The 20,131-nt window shown below is 40.7% G+C and overlaps 3 protein-coding genes across 8 annotated transcripts; 2 read left to right on the top strand and 1 right to left on the bottom strand.

Annotated features, from left to right (window-relative positions):
- Window positions 1-367: 367 nt before the first annotated feature.
- abhd4 (abhydrolase domain containing 4, N-acyl phospholipase B) lies at window positions 368-5,252 on the bottom strand. Of its 4 annotated transcripts, XM_089008110.1 has the most exons (8): window positions 4,983-5,252; window positions 3,481-3,566; window positions 3,034-3,138; window positions 2,524-2,812; window positions 2,204-2,406; window positions 2,026-2,137; window positions 1,022-1,208; window positions 368-838 (listed from the first exon to the last, which is right to left on the bottom strand). In XM_089008110.1, the coding sequence occupies exons 1-8, from the start codon at window positions 5,039-5,041 to the stop codon at window positions 749-751; spliced, it is 1,131 nt and encodes a 376-aa protein (XP_088864236.1). In that variant the 5' UTR covers window positions 5,042-5,252; the 3' UTR covers window positions 368-748. The 4 variants fall into 4 exon arrangements, with proteins under 4 accessions (XP_088864236.1, XP_088864237.1, XP_088864238.1 ...); XM_089008111.1 differs by lacking the exon at window positions 3,481-3,566 and having other exon boundaries at window positions 4,983-5,251; XM_089008112.1 differs by lacking the exon at window positions 4,983-5,252 and having other exon boundaries at window positions 3,476-3,564.
- Window positions 5,253-5,814: 562 nt separating this feature from the next.
- Window positions 5,815-8,137, top strand: dad1 (defender against cell death 1). Of its 2 annotated transcripts, none has more exons than XM_089008307.1 (3): window positions 5,815-6,140; window positions 6,501-6,665; window positions 7,952-8,137. In XM_089008307.1, the coding sequence occupies exons 1-2, from the start codon at window positions 5,930-5,932 to the stop codon at window positions 6,629-6,631; spliced, it is 342 nt and encodes a 113-aa protein (XP_088864433.1). In that variant the 5' UTR covers window positions 5,815-5,929; the 3' UTR covers window positions 6,632-6,665; window positions 7,952-8,137. The 2 variants fall into 2 exon arrangements, with proteins under 2 accessions (XP_088864433.1, XP_088864432.1); XM_089008306.1 differs by having other exon boundaries at window positions 6,501-6,669.
- A 1,294-nt stretch (window positions 8,138-9,431) lies between these two features.
- Window positions 9,432-18,833, top strand: nop9 (NOP9 nucleolar protein). 2 transcript variants are annotated; one of them, XM_089007449.1, is made up of 12 exons: window positions 9,432-9,465; window positions 9,777-9,999; window positions 11,151-11,387; window positions 11,468-11,647; window positions 11,735-11,842; window positions 13,275-13,416; window positions 13,508-13,700; window positions 13,775-13,915; window positions 14,010-14,129; window positions 16,378-16,590; window positions 17,507-17,612; window positions 17,695-18,833. In XM_089007449.1, exons 2-12 carry the CDS (start codon window positions 9,780-9,782, stop codon window positions 17,847-17,849), a joined length of 1,815 nt encoding a protein of 604 aa, XP_088863575.1. In that variant the 5' UTR covers window positions 9,432-9,465; window positions 9,777-9,779; the 3' UTR covers window positions 17,850-18,833. The 2 variants fall into 2 exon arrangements, with proteins under 2 accessions (XP_088863575.1, XP_088863574.1); XM_089007448.1 differs by lacking the exon at window positions 9,432-9,465 and having other exon boundaries at window positions 9,473-9,999.
- Window positions 18,834-20,131: the final 1,298 nt, after the last annotated feature.

Genomic DNA, 20,131 nt, shown 5'->3' with positions numbered 1-20,131 from the left:
TATGGATCAAACGGCAATCGTTAAATGTTTTTTTCCAGCCCCTCCTTGAAACCGGTCGTTAAATTCAGAGAGGCTTGCTAACCAAGAAGCACCGCTCCCATCTAGTGGTGCAGTTGAAATCACACAACTTCAGGTGAGTCGCGTAAAAAAAAATAATAATAAATAAATACAAATAGTAATTAGAAATTACTGACTGCTCTGAGGACTAAATGATCTAAAGTTGCTACGACGTGACAAAAAAGACTTTTGTCACAATTGCTCTTTCTCCAAAATGAAGATTTACCAAAAAATTGCTCAATCCAAATTAGGATTTTCCATGAATTATGCACAATTATTTTTTTGTCATCGACAATCTTGGCATACAGCACAGAAGAAAAAAACATTTTATTTTCAAAATACAAAATTCAGACACAAGCGAAATCTGACTTTTACAGAAGCAAAAGTAAAGTAAAATATTAAATATATATGAAGGAATATTTGATCTGGACAAAATGCTAAATATTACAGTAATAATCAACACCCGCCCTCCCCAAGTCTTATATGCTTAAATCTAGTAAACGAAAAACAGCTTTTTCATTCACACTAATGCCTTTTATGGAATCAATGAAACTTCATTAGGACAAAACCGCAATCCGACTCATGGAAGAATATCCGAAGATGCATGACACTTTAAGAAACCTTCATGAATGTGGCGTAATGTGGACGGTACATGGGACACATGTACGTCACTCCACTAAACAAACTCGATTCAGTTCACTGAGTCGCATAGATTTCCGACTACTCTGTTGAACTTCTCCGGTTGGTCGGCGTACATGTGGTGAGAGGCATCGTTTATCAGCTGCAGAGGAAAACAGAGTTCAACATTACTGCTGTATAAAAGGAAATCAAGATGGCCACCGGGAAGCAATATGGGTGTCCCTAATCAATAGTTTTGAAAGAGTGAATGATATGAGAGTGGGCGTAATTTCACGAAGGGCGGCAAATTTGATAACTGCTTCGGAAATGAGACCGCGCCACTCACCAGCACTTTGGTGCAAGCGGAGCTCCGAACCTGAACCACTTTGTCCCCAGAAGAACTGTCGACCCACGACTGGGTTGCGTAAAGAATGGTGAGCGGCATGGAGCTGGGTAACAAATGGATGCGTTCCAGCATCGGTCTCTTTGGCCAACCCAAAGACTCACACATGGCCCGGAAACCTACCTCACCACTGGAAGCGGAGAAGGAAAACAAAATGGAATTCATTTGAAGGAAAAGTAAGGAGATTTGACATCGTGGTGCAGTATGACTTGTCTTGTTTGAATTTTGAAGTTGTCGGCGAATAGCTGGACTAAGCCACATATGCGGGAACACCGATGTAACACGGTTATCTCTGCTACGACGGTCCTTCAAAATACATCATGTCAAAACAGACCGTGGTGTGTGTGTGTGTGTGTGTGTGTGTGTGTGTGTGTGTGTGTGTGTGTGTGTGTGTGTGTGTGTGTGTATATGTATATATATATATATATATATATATATACAGTAAAGTCTCGTTATATCGATATCGGTTATATCGATAGTCCCGCTTATTACGATACTATTTCTATGCACGCACTGAGAAAATTACATGCGCGCAGGGTCGGATATATCGATAGTCCCGGTTATATCGATATTTTTCGGACTCCCTAGAATATCGATATAACGAGACTTTACTATATATATATATATATATATATATATATATATATATATATATATATATATATATATATATATATATATATATATATATACAGGTAGATAGGTATGTTGCCGGTTAGTTAGTTGTTTAGTTATGTTTGGTTAGTTGGTTGGTTAGGTAGTTTGTTGGGTGAGTTTGTTGGGTATGTGGTTAGTTGTGTGCTTAGTCAGTTGGTTAATTGGTTAGTAAGTAAGTTTATTTATATCGCACTTTTCACAGGTAAAGCCACAAAGTGCTTCACAAAATTCAAAGCAGTCATAATAAAATACACAAAAAAAGTGTGAGTGGAAATTGTGCGTTGACATACCTGGGGGGCTGCGCGTTGCAGTGGTAGATGTATTGCGTCATCGTGTCGTCATCAAACAGGTCTTCAAATTTTCTTTTGAAATCCGGACGGAATCGGTTGACCAATCCGGGACCTGAAGAAAGTTAGAGGATGAGTGACGTGCCGCAGAGGAGGCTGCCGCACAAACCGCAGATCTCACCCCAGGGGCCCGCGGCTCGGATGACAGCCAGAGGATTGAAGAGGGAGACGACGGAAACGATGGCTTTCACCCAGCGGGGCGGAGTTGGCATCCTGACCAATTCTGTGACCTGTCCTTTGTTCTCCTGACCTTGGTTGTGATAACCTTGGACCTCGGGTCTCTTGGGGAAGCCCCAGGGGTCAGCCAGGATGAGATGCGACACTCTGGAAGAGAGCATAAGAATGAAAACTATTGCATCATTTACTGCTAGGTCATTTTGAACATCTAAACCCCCTCCAAACTGAGCAACTTTGTGTCCCATGAATAATCTTCCCAGTGACCTTGAAGGGTATTGAATGGCATAGGACGTCGCCAGGTATCCGCCCAAGCTGTGCCCCAACAGAATCATCTTCTCCAAGCCCATGGCTTGTCTCCACTGCTCGATGGAGTTGACAAAACGCTCCTCTGCTTTGGCGGCGTCGGAAGGGAAAGGAGGTCTGGAGCTCCTGCCAAAGCCGAGGAGGTCAAAAGCGTGAACGGGCCGTGTGTGGCTCAACGCGTCCAGGTTCTGGACCCATAGGCCAACCCCTCCTCCAAAGCCATGGACCATCACCAGCGGCAATTTGGAATCTATCACATCACAGGTGCAAATGAATCTGGCATCATTTTCAGATATTCCATATTCCAATAGCAAGAATTTAACTGTGAAAATGGAAACAAACAAACTTCTGTTTCTGGATCAATTTAGCTCAAGTTTCACAGTGACTTTCACTAGTAACGAAAAGGCAAAGGGGATAAGATGCATAACAAATACGGCCTGTTGGTAAAGAAGGAGAATCAGAGAGGAGCACCTTGCTCAGGGGGTTTTGCGACCATTTTATTGGTAAGGGTCAGAGTCCATATTCGATCTTGGGTTGGAAGGGTCACAAATCTGGCCCATAGGTTATTTTGAATACCTGCAACAGAAAAAAAAATGAAAGGAAAAAAACTTGAAATATTTCACTCCGGGAAATCATCTCTCCACCAAAACTGAGCTCCTTGGCTGATAATGCTGTCCCAAAAAAAGGGCTTGTGAAAACCAGTTTCCCGTGTGCCATCCCAGCATGATCCTTCTGAATGACCGAGGAGAAAAAAATAAGAGCACTGTTGACTGGGTGTCAGAAATGGCTAAGATTGCTTCTTTTAACTACTTCTTACACGTAATTTAAAATCTGATCACATTTTGTGTGTGTGTGTGTTTGGTAAGGGGATGAGGTACATTATGCTTTCAAGAGATGGAAGTACCGCTACTACCATACAGCTAAGAATCTTGCTCTCCGTAGCCTTTAATAGAGACATGGATGTTGGGCGCCAGGAAGGCCACCAGCCCCAAACAGAACTTGGCCTGACAAAGAAAAACAAAGCAAAGAAAAAGTTTCACTTTGCTTCAAGCCTTGGGAATGGCACATAATTAGTTGTGTTAATGCACATGCCCTGCAAACCGAATGGCATCAATAAAAACCGGTTTAACTATAAACATTTTTAATGACATGTAAAAACTTCCACATTTTAATAAATGCAAAAACTCTATGGTTAATTAGTTATGTTAAAGGACAACCGACGTCACTTTTTTGTTTTTTAACTGACATTAGAAAAATGTTTTATAGCATCTAAAATACCCAAAACATGCAGTATGATATTTTTATTCAATGCAAAACACCAATAAAAATGACTTAAAGTGTCCAAAATCTGCAAAAAAAATTGAGCTGTGAATTGGGCATTTTCAGATAGTCCCGCCCCCCGTTCGTGACGTCACGCCAAGACGTCTTGCATTGCTAGTGAATCAAAATGATGGCTTCAGATTCGGAGAATATGCTTTCTTGTTACACATCCAATTATGAATATGATTCAAATAGGTCTGAAGAGGAAAGCATACATGTTTGCAATCGATTAAAGAATTATATGTGCCATTTTGCGGCAACATTGAGGGGAGATGTCTCACCCAAAAAAAAAGAGGCACAAAATGGCGACCTCCAGTGGCCACCTCCGCTTCCACAGTCTGATAAATTCCTTATATGGAGCTTGGATGCCCTCTTCTGTCGGCTTTTGGGTGCAACACGGTTCTCAGACCAAACATGTACAGCAAAATCCATTGACGTTGATGAAGGACTGCTACAATGTGTCTTTTTTCGGTCAGGGGGCGGTCCTTTCATGACGTTACTTACGGACTCATCACCAACTCAAAAACAAGACTTCCTGAATATTCAGAGTGAGTCTTAAAACGTAAAATATAGCTATATGCGGTGGAATCTTATTAAAATACGCCCAATAGAAGTCATTTGAAGTCATTTTACAAATTATAGACACAACTTGTCCAGAGACGTTGGTGTCCTTTAAGTTCATACTATCATTATTATCTCATGTATACAATTTACAACAGATTATTTTCTTACAGACAGTGGCGTTTTTAGGTGTTCAATTACCTTACATGTTTCGGCGTGTACTTTCCGCCTCTATGATTAATTGGCAAACAATACCCACCTTTACGATTTCATAAAATGACAGCGTCAAGTCTTGTACAGATTACAATAGCAATACAATAGTGTACCTATTTACAGTATACTGTATTGCGCTGAAGCTGCAACAAAGCGCTTAACATGGACAGGTATCGTAGACAGGTAAAAAACAGTCACAAGTTTAATAGAAAGCACCAGGGAGTGAAATCACATCCATATCTCAAAGAATTAATCAAATTTGAATCTTAAATGTGTCACGCTCTCAAACCAATGCCGCAGGGGCGATGAAATAACTTCAACCATACCCTGTTTCGCAGTCGTTTTGCAATGCTGCCGGTGCTGGAGTTGAGGGAGTTGGATCCATTTATAGAAGTATCCTGTTGACTACATGCAATCGAATGTCAGGGTACTCTTAGTTATTTGTTTTGCTCCTGTCTTCCTGTCAATCGTCTCGCCGTGAGCTGCTTGCCGCCGAATCATATGTTTAGTCACTTGGGCGTTCTTGGGTCAACTGATTTAATACAAAGATCGACAAATCAGAGGAACATTCACTCGAACGTCACGTTTTGAAAACCAACTCGAGTCGGCGGAAGCATTCCTCACCGTCATGACGCAGTTCTCAAAATCACCACGCCTTGTAATTAAACTTGAACAACTCGCGTGTGATCATGATCGCTATGGAAGTATTTCAATATACGGTAAAGCCATACGAAATTATTTTTTTGTTGACTAGGAAGACGGCCAATGTTTCAAATAAGCTTGACAGACATGTTAAATCTCACGATTATTGTCGGTGGTTTTTGACCATAATACTCACTTTAAAGCAACTATTGACACAACAAAGACAGTTCATTTGTAAGGTGAAACAAAAGAAAACTTGTTTGTTTCCAATCGAATGTATAAATAAACTCAAATTATTTGTGTGTTTTATTTACTTATGACTTTTGTAACACTCCGATTATTTTAACACGCGCCACAGAGTCGCAAATACGAAAATCTCCCGATTTAGGATTTCTGAAATTTATCATATATGGCTTGAATAAAATTTCATCAGAGTGACATATCAACGTTTTGTCAACACATTCATGTTCGCTCCCTTTTTTGTTCCGACAATGTTGCGGCCGGATGACATTTTTTGTTACACGATAACCACTTCCATATTTTACGGACACGTCGAGTTCCCACGGCTCCTATTCCTCCATTGAATCCCGCACTTGACCAAATAATTGACCACCATTGACCAAACGCAACAATGTCGGCGTCAGTTTTGTCAGTAATTTCTCGGTTTCTTGAAGAATACGCTGCTACGACGCCCAACAAATTGAAAGTGGTGGACTCGTATTTGTTGTATATCATGCTGACCGGAGCGCTGCAGTTCCTTTACTGTCTGCTCGTCGGAACGTTCCCCTTCAACAGCTTTCTCTCTGGCTTCATCTCGTGTGTAGGCTCTTTCATTCTCGGAGGTAAACTGCAATTTAATAGTTTCTCAGTGTTTCATGTTTTATTTTGTAACTAACGATGTGGATTGCTAATTTGCGACCTAATTCGCTAGCATAGTGTTGGGACGCAATCATGGTTCACGCAGGTAAAAGAATGTTGTACTGTGTGCTGAAATTACTTTTCATTGAACAAGTTGGGAAGTGGTCATTTTCACGGCTTTGAATAGCGTGGTCAGCTAACCTGCTAAATTACTTTATGCAGAGGCGTTGGGCGTGCCAATTAAGTACACAAACAACTGTCTGTTTTCGGTTAATCTGCTTTTGCTGCAAAGAAAAAAAACAGTACTCAAGAATGCTAATCGTGCAAATGTCATGTCTCTTCAGTGTGTCTGCGCATCCAGATCAACCCACAGAACAAAGGAGACTTCTTGTCCATCTCACCAGAGAGAGCCTTTGCTGACTTTTTGTTTGCACACACTGTCTTGCATCTCGTCGTCATGAACTTCATTGGTTGAACAGATTGCTCTGATTGGCAGTATACCCATGATGGTAGGTGAGTATGTGTCATATGTATTTACATAATTTACTGAGTACCAGTGGTCCCAAAGGTCCCCCAAATTTTGTGCGTATTCACTATGAAACATACAATGAATTTATCCTCTCTCTCTCTCTCTCTCTCTCTCTCTCTCTCTCTCTCTCTCTCTCTCTCTCTCTCTCTCTCTCTCTCTCTCTCTCTCTCTCTATATATATATATATATATATATATATATATATATATATATATATATATATATATATATATATATATATATATATATATATATACACACACAGTGAGACATCTACTTACGAACTTAATTGGTTCCCAGACAGAGTGTGTAAGGCGAAAAGTGTGTATCTAAAAAAAAAAATCCCATAGGAAACCATTAAAATGGGACTAATCCGTTCCCTGGTTTCCATAAAATATTGTTTTTAACTTATTAAGCCTTAAAACTACACACAACATGCCTTATTCTATGTGTAATAAATGCGCTATTGTATTGTAATGAAAGAAATACACTGCATTGTATCATAAAGTCACAAAGAGAGGCACATTACATGAGGACTGTAATTAAAGAAATAAACTGTGCTGTAAAATAAAATTTAAAATAAAGTTATATAAATAAAATATATAAATAAAGTTACCTTTTTGATGGTCGTTGATTGCTTATCAGAATCAGAATCATCTTTATTGCCAAGTATGTAGAACACACAAGGCATTTGTTTCCGGTAGAACACGCTGCACTAGTATCGTCGTCAAAAAACTGCTAAGTGGCACTATACAGTTCCATTTTGGCTACTGTTGAAAGAGTTCAAAGAGTTCAACGAGTTAATGGCTTGGGGGAAGAAGCTGTTTAAATGTCTGCTGGATTTTATATATATATATATATATATATATATATATGGTTGAAATATATATATATATATATATATATATATATATATATATATATATATATATATATATATATATATATATATATATATATATATATATATCCCACCTGTACACACGTGTACTATTACATGTTGCAAGTCACAGTACCTGTATATATTCCTGTAATGGCAAAAAGAATTTAAAGGATGATTTTTTTTTTTCTGGTCACTTTAGTGAAAGGGTCTCTAATTCGCTCTGAATATTGCATTAAAGTCACAATGTCCAAAACATTTCATGGATTGGTAGTGTATAGAAGTGACTTGTGAGTGTTTATGTGAGCCGTATTACTTTCTCTGAAAAGTCTTGTTGACCAATTTGATATTCCGTGTCACTAATTCAATGTTTGCTTTGTTAATAGATGCAGATGAGGAGAAGATGGAACAGAAAGTTTACATCTGCATTTTGTACCATTTAGCAGGGGGGAAATTGTCACATTCACAATTTCTTACAGATCATGGTTGAATTCCCTTTTCTTTTTACAGTTTAAATTTGTGAACGTTCCCTTGCACTGAAGCAACAAATAAAATAAAAAAGAATTTTGAAATTGTGTTTTGTTCGACTTCTTTAATGCTCTTTTTAATGCGACAAAACAATGTTTTACACATCAACTATACATGACAAAGGTTCACATTTGAATAAAAACAAAAACAATGTCCAGTGTTGTGTTTTGTCCAGTGAGGTGCGGTGAGGTTCATCGCTGGTGAGGCACTGACGTCATCACAGTCAGATTTACAAACATGAGCTCTACAGAGTAGCTTATTCACCATTTGACTGGCAACAGTCAGCATTCTCCTCTATAAACAGTAGCATATAAAAAAAAGAATTAAAAAACATTATTATCGTGTTACCTTTACTTATAAATGAAGTCCATGTGACGCTCCTTCTGAAGAAAGGCATCGATACCTTCTTTGTAGAAGCCTTCCTGATCTTCCGTTTTAAAAGTCTATCCTTTCAATTTAGATATGTAATCCTCCATTCTGAAAACAAGGCCAAGCAACACGAAAAAAAATGACTGGATGGTTGCACTTAACTTGCTAACTGTTTACTGTAGCTTGCTCTCACTAATTCTATTATTCAGCAGCCGAGGAGGCACAAGAAGAATCTCTGTAATCACCAGCGCGCCCTGTCATGAGGCAGGAGAACTGTGTGCCTCACCTATGCACACAGTTGTGATAAAAATAAAATAAAAACTGTAGTACAGTATAATGTAAAGTGACTCTACATCAGAATCAGAATCATCTTTATTGCCAAGTATGTAGAACACACAAGGAATAATATAAAAAATATACACTAGCTAAACTAGAAATGTAGTTCATATACTAAACGTGTTTGAACACTTTAATAGCGATATGCAGAGGGACAGCAGTGCGGTCTCACTGCAGAGCAAGCCAGCACAGTTAGCATGGTCATTGCGCAATCCATGGTGAGGCTAAGCCGGCTGCTGCCTCACCGCTCGTCTCTTCTTAGTATTTGAACGGTAAATGTGAATTCAGCGATTTTGAAAGAAGAAAATTTCCAAAAACGGTGAAGTTAAATGGAAAAGAACTTTAAAGTACAAATCACTGAAAAAATATAACTGTTTAATTTATTTTTTCATTTGATATTTCCATGATGACAGGTGACCTTCCTTCCCTGACTGCACGTCACTGGTTTTGTCTTTATTTTATGAATGTCATGGGGACTGTTTTCTATGAGCAAATAACTTTTCATAAAATCAAACCAAACTGGAAAACGAATGCCGTTGTCAACGCCATTTACGCGACGTGCGGATCCTGTAGGTGGCGGAAGTTTACAAGATTGTAATTGATAAATCGTAGAAGAAAATTTCTGGCGTATACCCGGAAGTAGGATTGCTGAATTCCTGCACTGCACGTGAGTACTTGGTTTTGTCATAATGTGTTTTGGATTTTGCTATGCATGCCAAATTGCATTTTAACATGCGTTACGCAACCAATTTAGAGCGTTTTCGTTTATATCTATTTTGGCGTGCTGGAATTTCTTGCAGTATGTTATACACGTTCACATAGCTAGCAGCTACGATCGGCACTGTGAACTCACTTTGTCAATAAGGTCGGCCGAGCAGCGAAATACCAAACGGATTACGGCCCAATCACTTTAAAAGTTGAAAAAAAAAACCAACTTTGTTGTTTTTATTATCAAATAGGCATTTTGTATTCATTCAGAGAATGTTGGAAAAGGCAGACCGGAAAAAGCCCCTAAAAGGAGGGAATAAAAAGAGAAGCCTGAAAGGAGACTATGGGGGAGAGACCAAGAGGAAAAAAGGTGGAGACGAGTTAGAGGCCCAAAGAGGTGCTGTCGAAAATCGGCTCGACGCGCTGAGTGTTGGTTATTTCCGGCGAGTTGGGGAGCGATTGGGGGAGAACTTTGAAGATGCTGAGGATAGAGGTGAGTTTGAAGCAATTTTAAACGTTGGTGGTGTATTTGGATGCAGAACTCAATTCAGGCCATCTCATGTCGGGATAATTTTAGATTTTATAATCTAGTAAGATTTTTCTCCACTGTCATTAGCATGCAGCAGCGATTATATTTCAGTGCAGTTCGACACTGCTCAGCACTAACAACAACAACTTAAATAATAAGAATGTAAATATATTTACTGTGTGTACTAAATAAATCTCCAACGCCCTTGTCATAGGAACGGCATAATTTTACTGTAGGTTTTGTATAAAGCATTAAAGGACAACCGACGTCACTTTTTTGTTTTTTAACTGACATCAGAAAAGCGTTTTATAGCATCTAAAATACCCAAAACACACAAGGCTGATATTTTTAGTCAAATGCAAAACACCAATAAAAATGACTTAAAGTGTTCAAAAACTGCCACAAATCAGCTGGAAACTGGGTATTTTCAGAAAGTCCCGTCCCCACTTCTTGACATCACGCCAGGTCGTCCTGCCTTGCTCAAGAAACAAAACAATGGGCTCACGGAGTTCAGATTCTTGTTACTCATCCAGTTATGAATATGATTCAAATAGTTCTGAAGAGGAAAGCATAAATGTTTGCAATCGATTAAAGAAGTCCTTCCGTATCATTTTGAGGCATCTGGACTCCAATGTAGCTCCCAGAAAATGCACAAGATGGCGCCCAAGCTCCGTTGCAAATGGGCTGATTTGTCTGCTGGGAATTTGTGTCAACTAGTATCAAATAGTAGTCTTGGTGCAACACACAACGATTCACCACTGCGTTATTTATGTGTTTTCCTTCTAATTTTGCCATCAACACGGATCAACACGAAGTTTTCAGACCAAACAAAGTACCGCAAAATGCGTTGTGCGTCGCATTCTCAGTCAGTGATGATACCTACCGTGACGTCACAGTGGGTATCGTCACCAACTCAAAAACAAGACTTCTTGAATATTCAGCGCGAGTCTTAAAACGTAAAGTATAGCTATATGCGGCGGAATCTTTGTAAAATACGCCCAGTAGAGGTCATTTGAAGTGATTTTACAAATTATGGACACAACTCGGTTGTCCTTTAAATGCCCTCGGATCATGCCAAGGATTAACTGTTTGACATGTTCCCGTCTTTTGCGTAGATATATTTGTCGAAAATGTTCTCAGTGAAGTCAAAGGAAAAGCAAGCCTGGTGGCAATGGATTTTACTGGAAGCATCACGCTGCAGCGCCTGCTCCCACTGTCAAGTCCCGATCAGGTGGCAAAAGTCATGGCCGAGCTGGGTGGAGAATCGGGGTCCGATTTTAAAACCATCTCCTGTGACCGATGCGGCGGCCATGTAGTCGAGAGCGCCATCAGGCAGATGTCCAAGTTGACTGGTATGTTTTATAACTTTGCTTCCCAAACTCAGAATTTGTGTTCCAGTCATGTTGTTTTTGTATGTGTTGAATATTCACAGCAAAGGAAGATGAGGATGAAAGTGAAGAGGCTCTGGAGGTCCAGCTGTTGTCATTAAGTCAAGTCGTGAGGGACAACAGCGCAGAGTTCATCAGAGACATCCATGGCTCGCATGTCGTCCGCACACTTTTGCACGTGCTGGCGGGCTGTGTTGGACCTCCTCGCACTAATTCACGTCCAGGTAAACACACACACATGCGCTGTTCTATGCACATTTTGTACATGATATCCTATTTGGCATTCATTGTTTTGTTTTTTTCGCCGCAAGGTGAAAAAGTCCGCAATGCTGCTCCTCATCTGACTGACTTTGAGATTCCCACATCCTGTTGGTATGAACTAAAACATCTCACAGAGACTTTGATGGACAATGTGAAATGTAAGTCTAGAATATAGCATCTCTTGAGAAAGGAACTGTGTGCTTTTAGATCCTTAATAATAATAATAATAATAATAATAATAATAATAATAATAATAATAATAATAATAATAATATAAGAAGAAGAAGAAGAAGAAAAATAATAATAAGAAGAATAAAAATAAAACTAATTCATTTGGTTTCTAAGCACCTTTCAAAACTCTCAAGGTCACTTTACAGTCTCAGGCTAAGTGTTTTTGAGCAGGTTGCATAGCATCTCGCGACCCACATTGTTTAGACTTTTTATTTGCTGACTCGGCGTCATGAACGTACCAGTGGAGAGATGAGCTTGTGTGTTTGTATGACGGCTTCATGTGGGTGAAAAGATGTAATATTGGGGAAATATTAAGTCATTCACTGCCATTCCCGAATTTATTCCTGAATTTGTTCGGGTTTTGTTTTAGTGCCGATAAAGCGCTGGCGAGACATCTGGCAATGTTTTTTCCACCATATGACAACATTTCCCTTTTTTTCCATGTCAGCGCTTTGTTCCAGCTTCAGCTTTTGTTAAAGCCCTATATAAACTAAGATGTATGTATTGCATTTCATTTTGGACAGCTACACTAATTTTAAGCTCAGATAACTCTAGACCCATATAACTTAGGAATTAACTCTTTATTTCTTATGAAAGAAGGGAGTTAAAGGCACAGGTGTCAAAGTCAAGGCCTGGGGGGCAAATCTGGCCCGCCGCATCATTTTGTTCGGCCCGCGAAGGCAAATCAAACCTGAGAAATTCCATGATGCTTGCTAAAAAGTCCAAACCAAAATTTGAAATTGTCCCATGTAAACCACAATAACAGTCATTATTTTTGACTTCAGATTTGAAAACTGGTTATTTCTCAATTGGTTGTGCACTCTATATGTAATATGTGGAGGCGATTAAACATTTTAATGGCTTCCCCAAATTCATAACGGCCCTCGAGAGGAAACCCTAACTACAATGTGGCCCGCGGCAAAGAATGACTTTGACACCCCTGGTCTAAGGTTTCAAGCTCAAATAACTCCAGACCCATATAACTTTGGAATTAACTCTATTTTTTTCCTGATCAAAAAAAAGAGTCTATGGTTTCTAACGCTGAATTGAATGTTTATGTAGTCCTGAAACTCAATATTCTGTGTGTCCTGGAATCCCAGTGATAATGACAAAACCCTGGCACTGGAGTGGACACATTTTTGCACATTGTCTGGCGGTGAATGAGTTAATGGCAATGATGCTGTAAAAAGGCTCATGAAGGAAACACTCATGTAGGGGATAAACTAAACCGCTACATTCAAATATTTTTATTGGAGATACAAACGTTCATGTTTGAAGATTTTAAAATGTCTTTTTGTGCGTGTGTGTGTGTGTGTGTGTGTGTGTGTGTGTGTGTGTGTGTGTGTTTTGTCTCGCTAGTAAGCACCACTGACGCGGTTTCCAGCACCGTCTTCCAGACCATGTTGACCGTGTGTCACCGGAAACGGCCCAAACTTTGCAAACGGCTCATCAAGCTCATCATGGAATTCTTGACAAGTTGCCCCGCTGCTCCGGGAGTGAGGTCCGCCTTAGAGTTTCATCTTTCTACGTTCACAACAGAAAGGGGAGAGGAAAAAATGTCTCCTTTTGTTTTGTTTTGCACCAATTTTCAGTCCCCTTCTGGTTTTTCTGAAGGACCAGACCTCGAGTCACCTTCTCGAGACCATTATTCAACTCTCGCCCAAATCTCTTCTTCGAGAATTTTACAAACATCACCTCAAGGGTCACCTGGTCGACCTCGCTCTCCATCCCATCGCCAACTTCCCCATCCAGAAGCTGACGGCAGCCTCGGCCAAATGCAAAATGGTACCCTGAAAATGAAAATAGCAATTAGGTGGACGGGGAAGGGTGACTGAAACTTTTTTTCTCTCTCTTTGAAGTTCCCGAGGTTATTCGACGAGTTTGTCGAAGGCCTGGAGGCCATCTTGGCTGCAGGTCACATCGGTGTGATTGTGCAACTGGCGGAAAGCTGCGCGGAAAGCAAAGAGCGCCAAGGGCAGTTGATGCAGTGTCTACTCAATGTACGTCCAGGTGTTGTTTTGTCAACCAAACCTTATTGGATGTGATAGGTGATTTCGCTTACGTGATCAAAGTCATTTTTGGGTGTTCTCTCAGGCATTTCACTGCGCAGAGCCCGTTTCCCGGCACGTCCGCTGCCTTCCCCTCTTCATGTCCATCCTGACCTATGATGTGTACTACCGCTCTGACACAGCAGAAGGCGACGTGCTGCCCGAGGTGAGCTGTCGAAGTCCCGCTTTTTACTTTCAGGTCACCTGGATAGAACCTGCCCAATGTCAGCACTCTCTTTTTTACCCCAAGGACCGGTTCTATGTCAGATATTTGCAGGGATCTGCATTTAACTCATTCACTGCCAGAAAATGTGCAATTATTTGTTGACTCCAGTGCCAGGGTTTTTGTCATTTTTACTTCCATTTCAGGACCCACACAATATTGAGTTTTAGGACTACATAAACATTCAATTCAGCGTTAGAGACCTTAAACTGTCTTTTTTCATCAGGAGTTAATTCCTAAGGTATATGGGTCTGGAGCAATGTTCCCTCTAAGATGTGCGCAATCGCGCACTGCTTGCACATACTCAGCGCACAAGAACATCTATGCAGCGCACATTTTGCAATGTAGCTCAATGAGTGATAGGTGTCCAGCCAATAATGCCGTACAGTTCACGTACGCTACGCAGCCAATCGGAGCAGAACGGCGCGAATGTGCCCAGCCCATACGCGCGGTGATACTGGCGTGAAACTGGTGTGTGGCCACAGTGTACACATTAGTGATGGGAATTCCGGCTCTTTTTAGAGAGCCGGTTCTTTTGGCTTGGCTCACTAAAAAGATCTGGCTCTTTTGGCTCCCAAATGACTCCTCAGTTTGTATGTTTGTTTGTTTTTGGTGCTTAAATTAACTACCAAAAATCATGTAAAGTTATGTGAAAAACAAATTACTCATGTAAAAAATACACTATATCAAATATTTTTATTTATATGTACACAGAGAGCATCCATGAACTTTCACTCTCCCTGTAGTTTCTCTGGTCTGATGATCAGCTGTCACTAATTTGCTTTTCATATTAATACTGCTATCATACCAACTAGTAAAAAAGATAATACAGTAATTGAATAATAACATCATGTGATAACATTTGTCCACCTGTCTACCCTAACCCACCTCCCCCTCCTTCTCCTCACTGCTGCGCGTGTCTGTAATTCTCCCCTCCTTCCTCTGCCACGGATATCGACCAATCAGGTGCGACTTTAACCGAAGACTGGGGGCGGGGAATAGAGGACAAAAAAAGTCGGCTCCCATTTCCAGCTCCTTGTTAGGAACCGGCTCTCTTTGTTCACTTCAGAGATCCGGCTCGGTCGCGACGCATTACTAGTACACATCTGATGTTGTCCTCAGTGTGCTCAGGGAGAAAAATTAGAGGGAACATTGGTCTGGAGGTATCTGAGTTTGAAACGGGGGCGGCTATACAAAATACAAGACATATTGATTTATATCGCAGCTGAAGCTGTAACAAAGCGCTAACATGGACAAAAGGTAAGGGGGGGGGGAAAAAAAAAAAAAAAACATGGCCAGAGGTCTGACCAGCGCTTTATCGGGACCCAAGCATGAAAAAAAAAACCCGAACAAATTTGGGAATGGCAGTTCACGTCACACTTCAATTCCCGAATCAATTCGGGAATGAGTTAATATGTGACAGATAAATACAACAAAATAATATGATATGACCTGCATGAAAACCTCACTGGCCGCAACACGTTTGTTCGATTCGCTGTGGTAACATATAAACGTACCTTCAAAATAAGTTATGCAGCAAATACAAAGTGCATGAAAAACACAGCTCGCCATATGCAGCTTCTGGGTTTCATTTTAAGAGTCACCTATCACGTGACCGAGAAGCGCACCTTGACCTGCGTTAATAACGACATCGTGAAGACAGACAATCGGGTCATTTTTCACAATAAAATATTTCATATTCCAAAATGAATAAATGAAAATTAGTCTGAAATGCATACAACGGAAGTAATCAATGTTATGTATTCTTTCACTGCGGCCTGGTAGCCAAACAACCCACAGACTGGTACCGGTCCGCGGCCCGGAGGTTGGGGATCGCTGGCCTGCGTATTTTTGATTTTAAATATTTGCGCATCGTTTATGCGACAATTTTGTTTTACATTTTGATGCTCTCGATGAGAAGGTTTCTTCAGCCGTCATCTGTACAAATGTAAGTCACATTTCTACAGATGACGGCTGAAGAAACCTCATCGATGGACCACTCCTGTACGACTGAGAGCTTACACAGACATTTTGATGCTCTGTAAATATTTCAACAGGACGTCTTTTTTTTTTTTTTATACCATGTGAGCGGTCGATTCACCCGTGGAGGCTTTAAAATGAACGGAGCCATTTCGATGCCTCGGGCATTTTCACGTTAAACAAATGTCCTGACACGGCTCGTGTCGTCTAGGTCCCGCTGTCGTCCATCTGTTACCACGGCTCCCGGCTGGTGCAGGCGCTCGCCAGGTTCAAGGAGCGCTCCATCCTCCTCAGCAGTCTGCGCGAACTGACCTCAGCGGACCTCTTTACGCTGGCGTCTCACCCCGCTGGCAGCCACGTTCTTCAGGCTCTCATTAGCACATCCAGCGACAAGGGAAGAGGCAAGATCCTCAAGAGGCTGGAGGTACGACCGCTTTGTCCATTTCGTTTCTGTGAATGCGAGCTGTGGACTTGTTAAGGGGTTAAATATTTTAACTCCTTCGTTGCCAGACGTGCATTAAATGCGTACACTCCAGTGCCAGGGTTTTTGTCATTGTCACTTGAATTCCAGGACCCACAAAATAATGGAGTTTTAGAACTACATAAACATTCAATGCAGTGTAAGAAACCTTAGACTCTCTTCTTTCAAAAAGCGTTCATTCCTAAGTTATATGAGTCTGGAATTATCTGCTTGAAATGAAGGCGATGGACCAAAATACAATGTACTTAAAAATACAATGCAATATTTGTTTATATAGCGCTTTAAAGGACAACCGACATCACTTTTTTGTTTCCTAACTGACATCAGAAAAACGTTTTATAGCATCTAAAGTACCCAAAACATGCAGGCTGATATTTTTAGTCAATAAAAATGACTTAGTGTCGAAAATCTGCAAAAAATTGAGCTGCGAATTGGGCATTTTCAGAAAGTCCCGCCCCCAGTTCGTGACGTCACGCCAAGACGTCTCGCATTGCTTGTGAATCAAAACAATGGCTTCACATTCGGAGAATATGCTTTCTTGTTAAACATCCCGTTATGAATATGATTCGAAAAGTTCTGAGAAAAGCATAAATGTTTGCAATCGATTAAAGCAGGTCTTCTGGGTCATTTTGACGGATCGAGACTGAGGTGTAGCGTCACAGAAGATGGCGCCAGAGTTCCGTTGGAAATAGATTTATTTTTCACCTTGGAATTTTTGTCAATGAATATCAAAGACTTGTCTCGGTGTAACACACAATGATTCACCATTGCGTTATTTATGTGTTTTCCTTTTAATTTCGCCATCAACACGTTAAAGAGGAAGCCTTCATACCGAATATATATATTTCCTTCCACGCAGGGTCAGTATGTTGGAATGGCATGCTCCAAGCTGGGCAGCCGAGTACTGGAGGCAATATGGAGCAGCGCATCGATCAGTCAGAGGCAAAACATTGCACAGGAGCTTGGTAATAACGTTAATACCATATTTTATATGGTCCTTTCCATGTCCATTCAGTATGTTCATGAACTTCTCTCCTCCATTCTCAGTGCCAAGTGAAAGGCAGCTGAGGTCAGATCAGTTTGCTCGCCACATCTGGGCCAAATTTGCTCTTTCCCACTTCATCACCAGACGAGCCCAATGGAAGGAGATTCAAACTGGCCAGTCGAAGAAACGCAAGCTTTTCAGTGATATTCTTCAGTGACCTCTTCAAACAAAACACATTGAAATTTGTTTTTGTCATGCCATTGTTTGATTCACACGTTTGAAATGTATTTTTACGTTCAAACGGTTACTTTCTTTTGTGTAAATTCAAATACAGAAGCGATCAATGATATTTTCATCCATCCATCCATTTTCCGTACCGCTTATTCCTCAGTAGGGTCGCGGGGGGTGCCGGAGCCTATCCCAGCTGTCTTCGGGCACGAGGTGGGGGACACCCTGAATTGGTTGCCAGCCAATCGCAGGGCACACAAAGACAAACAAAAGTCACTCTCACACTCCCCCCGAGGGACAATTTGGAGTGTTCAATCTGCCTGCCATGCGTGTTTTTGGAATGTGGGAGGAAACCGGAGGACCCGGAGAAAATCCACGCAGGGAGAACATGCAAACTCCACACAGGGAGGCCAGAGCAGGACGCGAACCGGCGACCTCTGCACTATGAAGCCGGCATGCTAACCACTTGACTACCGAGCATGATATTTTCATGTGAAATTAAAAAAAGTGATGAGTCATTTTTTTTCTCCCATTGTCTTCCAAATCCAACGTTATTAATGGCACTGATGACACAACTGAACCATGATTAATACTTCATACCATAAACGACAGTAGTTTTTTTTTCCCGGCTAAAAGCACCTTACTATATACATCGTGGTTTTTTCGGGCTAAAAATGCCTTACTATACATGGTTGTTGTTTTTTTTTTTAAGCTAAAAACAGCTTCCTATACATGAACCTTTTTTTGGGACTAAAAACGCCTCAGTATACATGGTTTTTTAGGGTCAAAAACGCCTTACTACAGGTTTTTTTTCAGCTAAAAATGCCTTACGATAAATGGTCGGGTTTTTTTGGGACTAAAAACGCCTCACTAAAAACATGGTTGTTTTTTTTTCCGGCTAAAAACGACTTGCGTGGTTGTTTTTTTCTTCCAGCACAAAATGCCTTACTATATACATGGTCGTTTTTTTTTTCCAGCTAAAAATCCCTTACCATACACGGTCATCTTTTTCAGGCTAAAAACGCCTGAATATACATGGTGTTTTTTTCAGTACAAAACAGCTTACTATATATGGTGGGGTTTTTTTGGTCTTAAAACAGCTTACTATATACAGTAAAGTCTCGTTATATTGATATTGGATATATCGATATAACGAGACCGGTTATATCGATACTATTTCTATGCACGCACGGAGAAAATTACATGCAAACAGGGTCGGATATATCGATAGTCCCGGTTATATCGATATTTTTTCGGACTCTCTTGAATATCGATATAACGAGACTTTACTGTATGTTTTTTTTTTTGGGTGGGCTAAAACACCTTACTATACATGGTCGTCTTTTCAGGCTAAAAACGCCTGAATATACATGGTGTTTTTTTCAGTACAAAACAGCTTACTACAGTAAAGTCTCGTTATATCGATATCGGTTATATCGATAGTACCGCTTATTACGATACTATTTTCATTTCCCTTGCACATTTCTAGTCTTTTTATGTATAATTAGTACCGTTTAGTACGATACCAGGTTATTACGATAATCCGGTTATTACGGTGCTCCTTTTCATCCCCCGCCGGCCATTTTTGTTGTTTATCGATATATCCGTCGCGCCATTGGTCAACTTGGTCACGTGTCTTGTTACGTGAGCCGCCATCGGTCGCGCCATTTGTCGACTTGGTCACATGAGCCGCCATCGGTCGCGCTATTGGTCGACTTGGCCGTGTGACTTTGTCACGTGACACGCCATCGGTCGCACCATTGGTCAACTTGATCACGTGTCTTGGTTACGTGTCACGCCATCAGTCGCGCCATTGGTCGACTTGGTCAGGTGACTTGGTTACGTGCCCAGCACCCGTGTAGCAGAGCCATTTTCATTTTCAGACGCTAGCTCGTGTGTAGCAGACGAGATTGAAGTGTTTGTGTTAAAAGGTAAAAATGGGAAGCAGAAGAAGATTGATGACTTTTTTAAATTGTATACATAATACAGTAAGATGTAAGCGTTGCAGTTTCCCTGTTGTGTTATGTACATGCCCACTGTACTGTATATGAATGCAATCGTTTTTTGCAACAATGTTTCTTGTTTTGTCTGCTGAAGCGCGATGATTTTGAAAATTATTAACATTCCATACTGTATGTTATAGGACAGCCGATGTCACTTTTTATTCAAATGCAAATAAAAATGACTTCACGCCAAGACGTCTTGCATTGCTTGTGAATCCAAACAATGGCTTCAGATTCGGATAATATGCTTTCTTGTTACACATCCAGT

This window comes from Hippocampus bargibanti, linkage group LG11, assembly GCF_051943395.1.
Source record: "Hippocampus bargibanti isolate YZ-2025 linkage group LG11, ASM5194339v1, whole genome shotgun sequence".
Lineage (NCBI taxonomy): Eukaryota > Metazoa > Chordata > Actinopteri > Syngnathiformes > Syngnathidae > Hippocampus > Hippocampus bargibanti.
The sequence above is the reverse complement of the archived record's forward strand: the minus strand, read 5'-3'. Positions and strand labels throughout refer to the sequence as shown.

Coding starts and splice junctions, on each gene's coding strand:
- abhd4 (XM_089008110.1), bottom strand. CDS start 5,041: ATGGATCCAACTCCCTCAACTCCAGCACCGGCAGCATTGCAAAACGAC. Junction 3,567..4,982: donor CAAAACGACTGCGAAACAGG/GTATGGTTGAAG, acceptor TTTCTTTGTCAG/GCCAAGTTCTGTTTGGGGCT. Junction 1,209..2,025: donor TGCAACGCGCAGCCCCCCAG/GTATGTCAACGC, acceptor CTCCGCTTCCAG/TGGTGAGGTAGGTTTCCGGG.
- dad1 (XM_089008307.1), top strand. CDS start 5,930: ATGTCGGCGTCAGTTTTGTCAGTAATTTCTCGGTTTCTTGAAGAATAC. Junction 6,141..6,500: donor AGGCTCTTTCATTCTCGGAG/GTAAACTGCAAT, acceptor ATGTCTCTTCAG/TGTGTCTGCGCATCCAGATC.
- nop9 (XM_089007449.1), top strand. CDS start 9,780: ATGTTGGAAAAGGCAGACCGGAAAAAGCCCCTAAAAGGAGGGAATAAA. Junction 11,648..11,734: donor TCGCACTAATTCACGTCCAG/GTAAACACACAC, acceptor TTTCGCCGCAAG/GTGAAAAAGTCCGCAATGCT. Junction 16,591..17,506: donor AGATCCTCAAGAGGCTGGAG/GTACGACCGCTT, acceptor CCTTCCACGCAG/GGTCAGTATGTTGGAATGGC.